At 32.5% G+C, this 8,117-nt stretch overlaps 1 protein-coding gene across 1 annotated transcript; it reads left to right on the top strand.

The window, feature by feature from the left end:
- Positions 1-226: 226 nt before the first annotated feature.
- On the top strand, positions 227-1,944 carry LOC141656303 (uncharacterized). Its single transcript, XM_074463143.1, has 2 exons — positions 227-395; positions 549-1,944. The coding sequence occupies exons 1-2, from the start codon at positions 312-314 to the stop codon at positions 1,731-1,733; spliced, it is 1,269 nt and encodes a 422-aa protein (XP_074319244.1). The 5' UTR covers positions 227-311; the 3' UTR covers positions 1,734-1,944.
- The last annotated feature ends 6,173 nt before the right edge of the window (positions 1,945-8,117 follow it).

Raw genomic sequence — 8,117 nt, 5'->3', positions numbered from 1 at the left:
TTTTATTTTGGAATAAAAATTATAGTCCTATACACACTCAAAAACTTAATATTGCAATCTCTCGAGACCTCGGGTTCTTCTACTGGATCCGTCCATGATTGTAATTTATAGTCCTAAAATAATATGAGGAATTAAGGAAAGTTAAGAATTTTTAGGATAGTCGTACAAAAAGAGCTGCCAACAATAGTGCATTACGAATTTATGATGATTGTATAGTTCCCACACCAATATATATACCCCATCAAATTTAGGGTTTTGCGATTTTAATACGTAAATCGTCTAACATAAGACTAATTCAAACAAAATCGACGATGGAGACTGGAGTTCCACCTGCACATCGCTATGCTACTCGCTGCAAACTTGGTCGTCACAATTCTAGTTCTTCTCTTTCTCAGGTATTTCATTACGGAGTATTATATTGCAGGATTCGTCTTGTTTTTATTCTTGTATGAGTATGAGGAGTATTTTAATCAAACGTAAAGAATTTATTTAACGTGAGGGACTAATTTTCGTGTGCTCCATTGATGTTACACGTTATAATTTTTCAGGAGAAACCGAGAGTCAACGACAAGGCAAAAGACCGAGTTTTTGCTCGCTGCAAGCGAAAACAAAGAAAAAGACATACTCGTGTTATGGACCTTCCTAGAGAGGTCATATTTAACATCCTACTGCTTCTTCCTGCTAAACTCTTGCACGAGGTTGTCAGATACGTGTGCAAGCAGTGGTACGATATAGTTAGTGAACCGTTTTTTATTAGAAGGCATTGCCAAATGCCTACTACTACTACTTCTGCCTCTTTCATCATACAATCTTTCCTTGAGAAACGTAAAAAGTTTGAGAGACGTAATAAGGTATATTGTTTTGACAAAGACGTAACAAAAATCGAATTACCCTTCCCGGCCATGATTAAGGGTTCATCTAATGGCTTAGTCTTGGCTTTTGATAATCGGGATTCACAAAAGGTTTATCTTGCGAATCCTCTTAGGAAACGAATCATTCGTCTGCCTTCTGTCCTCGTTCCTGTGGTGCGATCTGCCCTTTCCAGTACTTCTTCGTATAGTTTTGCAGTTAATTCCTCTGGTCAGTATAAAATGGTGCATTTTTACGCTTGTGAGTATCAGACTAGTTATGATGTAAGTGTGTTTACTATCGGTATTGATAAAGCTTGGAGACGTATACCCCTGCAGACTGGTCTACTTGAGATTTGTGAGCCGCTCTTTATCGCAGGAATTATGTATTGGTGTAGAAGTATTTTCCCTTTTTTGGCCATGGATATCGATACAGAAACCCTGTATTTAATTTCTTATTCGAACAACGTAGATAGGTCAGTTTTTGATTGGGACCTTTATAATATCTACTTTATAAGTATGGGAAGTGCTCTAGGGATAATGGTCGAAGACTACTCTAATCCTGATATATGGAAGCTTCTAAAATTGACAGACGTAAAATCTAGTGAGTGGACTGAAATTGGCATGATCGATATTGGAGCAATAGTTAGCAAGGTTAGTAATGGTAAATGGACGACCTATGAAGACGTGGCTATAAAGCCTGTAAGCTTGATTCATGGAGAATTATGCTTTTATTGTGGTGTAAGCACGTGGTCCTCCTGGTTGATTCGTTATAATCTGGCCAACCAAAGCTTTGTGTCTTTTGTAGTCAAGATGTCGTATCGTACTGCCTCCGTTTTTCCTCACGTACCAACTTTGGTTTCACCGAAGAATTGTATTTATTAAATTCCAATGTACTCATATTGTGTTGGAGTATTTTATAACTTACTAGATTTTGTGCCCGTGCGCTGCACGGGTTTCAAATTTGTCCTTCCTCTAATTATTTAGACCTTTTAGTATCATTTTGAATTATACGTAAAAGTTGTATTTCAATTACTCAAATAAGGTACTCTGTATAAATCTTCCTATCTTATTAATTTGAACACCTTTCAATAAAGTTTCTTTCTTTTCAAAAAATTATCTTATTAATTTTATATAAGATTAAGAAGTACGTTTACGTAAGGATTCTAGGAATAAGAATTACAATTTGTTAGAATAAGAGGATAATTACAAATTATTTTAAACTTTTATCCTTTAAGTTTTCACTTTTCAAATTTATAGATAAATTTTTTAATGGAATATAATTTATTAATTTGTAAATTAAGTTAGTTATCCGTACGCAAAACACCATATAGTTATAGTAAATGAAACTTTCATTGAATGCTTTGCTTATCACCCAAATACTTAGCTCAACGATTGTCATCACCTTATTATACAATGTAAACTCCTCAAAACTGCAAGTCGTTTACCTTACTATGTTGTTTATCCCCATTGTTTATCTCCATATCAAATTAATAAATGTACAAACCCTCAAAACTCGTAGCTGTTTACCAATTTATTTGGACTTTTTGGTTAATTAAGGAGCATTAAAACGGTAGAACTGTAAAGTGTCAAATTAACGGGAAGAGCTTCATCTAATAATGTAGTTCTATTTTTTAGATAAATGGAAAAATACAATAAAATATTACACCAATTGTGTTCAAGTAAAAATCTAAAAAAAAAATGATAATAAAATGATAATTTCCTTTATGAGAGAGGTCTTTTATTGAGATTAATGAGAGACCATCTTTAATCAATTGAATTAATTAGGGCAAAAGGGGTGTTAATTTTGCTAAATTAGGACGTGAGTTAGGGTTAATTTTGCAGGGTACTTGATTTGTGCACAAAACATGGATAAGTACGTACACTTTTTTTTTGTGCCAAATTATTATTGTTAATATTTACAAATAGCTAGCACACAAAATTCTCAATTAAACCCATTGACAATTACTCCCTATCATACTTCTTCTTTTATTACTCCGTTATATAGAACACTCTTACGAATCCACATGGTCTTTCACAGATTACTAATTGACAATAGAAAGACATTTTATATTTACAATCAAAGACAATTATTATTACTTTTAAATATACTCCAATAGCAAAACACAAATTCTTATTTACAACCAAGACTAAATGATGACAAAAAAAATGGTTTCTTTCGAATCTCGTATAAAACACATTTTCTAAAAGATTAAAATCTATAAATTTATTTATAAGATCTCATAAAATAAAATTTGAAACCGATAATTGTCAATGCGGAAATTTTGTTTTCTATCCATGATCATAATCTCGAGAAGTGATCTTAAAAATTAACTAAGATAAGCAAAAATAACGGGTATCAAAGCAAAGGAAAAAAATCCTATGGTATAACGATTTGATTAAAAGGCAAAACTGTATAATAGTACTTCAAAAGTTTTGTGATGCAAATAATTTGAAGAGATGTACTGACGTCCTGATATCTACCTTCTAGCTGCTCCATGCAAAAATCACATGGCCATTCAAATGCAATCAAAAAAGCTCGTCTTAAAGTTATGAAAGTTAAGGGAAACATAAGCTCTTAAACCCAATTTAAAGAAGGCAAATCCTTGTGTATTGGAGCGAAAACTGTTAAATTCAACAATGGTTATTCTCAACAAAAACGGATTCAAAGTTGCCAAACCCATCAACCCGAAATATATGCCCGAACAAAGACAGATTTAACTTATCGTCTCACGTTCTGCCTAGCCCGAATCATTCTCTTTAGATTAGCAATCCAGAAACTACATGCATCCATCATATATCTTTAATAGTCTAATGATATTGATAAAGATCTTATGATGAAGAATATAAGTGCTATCCAAATACATGTGTTTGGAGTAAAACGTATATTCAATTAATGACATCAAATACCACATATAATGTGATGGTGAATTAATCGCTACACCGAAGTTCTCAGTTGTCCATATTACCAAATTCTAGTTGTTCTCAACCTTGGTCTGTCACCTAACACGATCCTAGAAAAAAATAAATTAATTAAATAAAATTTATATTACGTGAAATCAAGATATGAAAGCAAAAATTATGTACAATCGATTATAAACAGCACTATATACATAAATAAAACAATGGAAGTTTAATTGTGGAGGTTCAACAATTTTTACAATAATCAACATAAACGATAGATACATATATACATAATCTCCTACCTGCAATCTGATAAACTCGATATACACATTGGCCATTAACCTTTATATTTTGACAATATAAAGTATCTAATTGTTGTTTCCGAGCCTTCATGCGGTGATGGTCGTTGAATGACGTAGCCAGTATAAAATAGAAATAAACATCATAACTAAGCAACAATGATAAAACGTATCGTAATACCAAATTTAAACAACAAAACTAATAATTTACGTATAAGACTTTACATAAGTCGACAAAATTGAAAGGAGTAAGAGACTTTGGATGAATCTGTTGGTGATCTTTTAGTTATGCAAATAGCTATATATGGAATTAGGTTTAGTTTTGGTACTTATATAGGATTATACTTTTGGTTCTAATCAAACTTCTACCGTTCTACGTTTATTAGGGGATAACAATTTGCATTATCTTATAATATAATTTCACTGATTCTCTTATAATATAATTTCTTTTTATTGACAGCAATTTACATTTATCTTATACTAATTTAGACTTTTAATGTAGATAGAATTTGCATAAATTTTGGGATAATTATACATAATATTATTTTAAATAAAAATTAATTAGCTAATTTTAAAAAGTTGGAGTCTCTAGAATTGCCTGAAAAAAGCCTCTTTTATATATATACTAGATTTAATGCCCGTGCGATGCACGGGCCTATTTTTAATATCCTATGTTTATACACAAATTCTCATTTGTGACGGCAGTATCCGTCACAAACTTGTGACGGATACCGTTTCCTCTCACAAAATACCCATTGAAAGGTGAGTGAGAAGCACATGGAGGGTGCCCCACCTTGTCCCCTCCCTCTTTTTGTGAGAGGTCACAAGCTTGTGACGGGATTAGCCCGTCACAAGCAAGACTAGCTGATGTTTATAAACCTAGGAAAATTCAGATTTAGAATGTAAAACCTCGAGTTATTCGACCCGTCCACATATTAACACAAAATTATTATGTTGTAATAAGACGATACTATGATCATCTTTTTCGAGACTCTAGCGTGTCTTTAAGAATTCTTTTTAATACCAATTATGGCCCTTTTAGTTTCCAACCGTGTTCTGGATAATATAATAACAAAAATTAATTTCAAAATCTTATCAATAACCCCACTTGCAAAAGGCATTCCACAAGCATAAAAATTCATAATCCATAAATATTACCCTCCAAATTCAATCACTTGCTAACGTGCAAAACTTTAGATACTCTCTTCGAAATTTTATGCATGGACTCTTTACAAAAGTTAAACTCTTTAATATAATAAAATCATACATGATAACAAAAGTAGAGATAAAAAACTAATTTAGAGCTCAGTCCGATAATGTCCATGATCATAATTCATACATACCAGGTAGTAGATGGAGATAGCCTAATTTCAATGCCATAATACCATCGTACTTTGTAAATGCGGGCGATAAGCAACAGTACCAATCAAATATGACCGATTAGTATGATACCGAGTAATTTTTTTTCGGCAACGTCATAATTTTTTTTTTTTTTCCGGCAGCGTCATAATTAATAACTGTATTGGTTCATTCTTTAGTGATCTTCATCTCTTACCAAAAGATCGAACAAAATTCTCTAACTAAATCCTACGGAGTATATATAACAATTTCCTCCTCGCTCAATTGTCACATGGTACATATATTAGAACAATACTGAAAATTGAAAGTTAACCTAAGTCATCACTTTATCTAAAAGTATGAAGAAAAAAATTAAATATTACAAAACGTTGTGATTACAACCGGATGTAAATTACATAACTCCAACTCCTATAAAGTTGTCGAGTTAGTTTCAAATTATCTTCTAAGTTTACAAAAACACTAATACTGTCACCACATATTTAGAAACTGGGTATTAACATACATCATTGGTGAAAGACGAAAATTCTTATGAAAAAACTTTCTTTAATAATATAGATAGATTACAATATAGCTAAAAGAAAAATATTACAATACAACTTTAAATGTAACTTCAAAAAAATCTTATGGTAAAACCTCTAATATAGCCTTCAAGACTTGTTCCTTCCAGCACAATCTACTATTATCAGCCCTGCAAAATAAAAGACATAAAACATTAAGAACAAAGAGGTGAACAAAACATTAAACAAAGCTAAAAAATTCCTACTGTCAATTATTGCATAGAACATGAACGTATAATAAGGTAGGGAGGCAGAGAGCATGTCAAGAGGTTATTTTGGATGTCTGAACTATAAATAGTAAAAAAAATTAGGGGTTTCTTGAAGTAATAGACTTATAATTAAAGAAGAATTCTATTAAATAAATTTACATATCTTGTCAAAACACTATTATAATAATAAAAGAAAAGCTACACTGCTAAGACGGTTGAGAACTTGATATACTTTCAATTGTGGGTATGATATAGGAGTCTAGTATTAGCGTGCATATAAATCACTCGAAAGTCATTCACGTAAGTTGGACTCTCTGTAATCGCTCGAAAAAAGCTTCCTTTATTAATATAGATAGATAGATAAATATTGATTATAATTAACGTTTTGTCATTCTATTGGTGATGAATCTTGCACCTAATTCCACTGGAGCGAGCGCATTCTCGAATGTTTACTACTTGTGCTTGTTTCGTCCAGCAAGATAGAAAATCCGATTCAGAATCGATAGTTATTTATGTTTGAAATCCTTCATACAATACGGAAAAAAAAAACAATAGAAAATTAATAAAGACGATATTTGCCTATTTGCCAACAATAGTGCGTCTGGTCAAATCGTTTTACACGAGACTAATTTGATATGATGATAATAATGAATAAGTAGTTGCACAACAATCAAATTCCGTTAGGGTTTTGCAATAGTAGGATATAAAATCGTTTTACATGAGACTAATTTGATATAAGTAGACAATGAAGCACCTACGCATTATGCATCGCTATCCTACTCGCTCAAAACTTGGTCGTCACACTTCTCATTCTTCACTGTCTCAGGTACTTTTGTTTTTTTTTCCATCATCAAAATTCCATTTTTTATAGTTTTATGCCTTGGAATTGCGTAAATAAAACTAAAATGCATGTATGAAATAACGAGTAGAATAGTAGATTATTTACGTTTTTATTCTTGTATGAAGAGTATTTTAATCTCGGGTTCTTATAATAACCTAGTCTTGCTTACAGATTTGAAGAACACATAAGCATTACATGTGATGAATCATATGACAAATGTAAAAGTTAGTCTGCCTCGTTTGAGAGCGGCCTTGAACAGTTGTTATGCAAGGGATAATTTTTAGTTAATTCCGCTGGTCGATTTAAAGTTTGGGAACCGGTCTAGGCGTGGTGAAGGAAGAGGACCATGAGCGTGGTATATGGAGGCTTTGGAAGTTGACAGACTTAAAATCTAGCAAGTGGACTGAAATGGCCATGATCGATATTGGAGTAATGGCTAGCAAGGTTAACGAAGAGGCCTAATGTTCCCTTTTCTCTAATATATGTGAGGAGTATTATAATGAAAGGGGAATATTAGGCTGAATAGGAGAGAGTACTATTTTGGCATTTCATCATCTGTCAGCCTCAGCGGCGTACTTGGGTCGTCCTAGGGGCTTAGCGGGTGTAAGAGATTTTTTTCGTCTCGATAATTGAGCATGTAGATGAACTCAGTTTATGGCTATATGGGTCTTTTTTATTGTGTTCAGTTTAATTTGTAGATGGGTTGTCTTGGTCGGTTAGTCCAATGTGGCATCCAAATGACCAACCAAATCCATTGATAAAAGGAGGTGGAACTTGTTTAAGACGGTAATATCCATTGTAATGGTAAGACGGATCCCAATAGGTGCGAATGTGCCATATCAAACTTAGCACCACAACTCCTATCAAACTTGAATATACATGAATCACTTAATCATGATTTACAAACTAATACAACTGAGACGTTTTTTTTTGTACGAATCCATTAACTCTATCATAAAAGACAATATTACCATAAAATTGCTCATACATACTTCTATTATCCAGTTAATCTTGTGTGAGACGGTTTTAAACTTTTACTCTGAAATCTCAAACTCCCAAACCCAAATGTCATAATACGATTAGTTAATCTTGTATAAGAC

This window comes from Silene latifolia, chromosome 5 (assembly GCF_048544455.1).
Source record: "Silene latifolia isolate original U9 population chromosome 5, ASM4854445v1, whole genome shotgun sequence".
Classification (NCBI taxonomy): Eukaryota; Viridiplantae; Streptophyta; class Magnoliopsida; order Caryophyllales; family Caryophyllaceae; genus Silene; species Silene latifolia.
This window is presented reverse-complemented; position numbering and strand designations above follow the sequence as displayed.

Coding starts and splice junctions, on each gene's coding strand:
- LOC141656303 (XM_074463143.1), top strand. CDS start 312: ATGGAGACTGGAGTTCCACCTGCACATCGCTATGCTACTCGCTGCAAA. Junction 396..548: donor CTAGTTCTTCTCTTTCTCAG/GTATTTCATTAC, acceptor ATAATTTTTCAG/GAGAAACCGAGAGTCAACGA.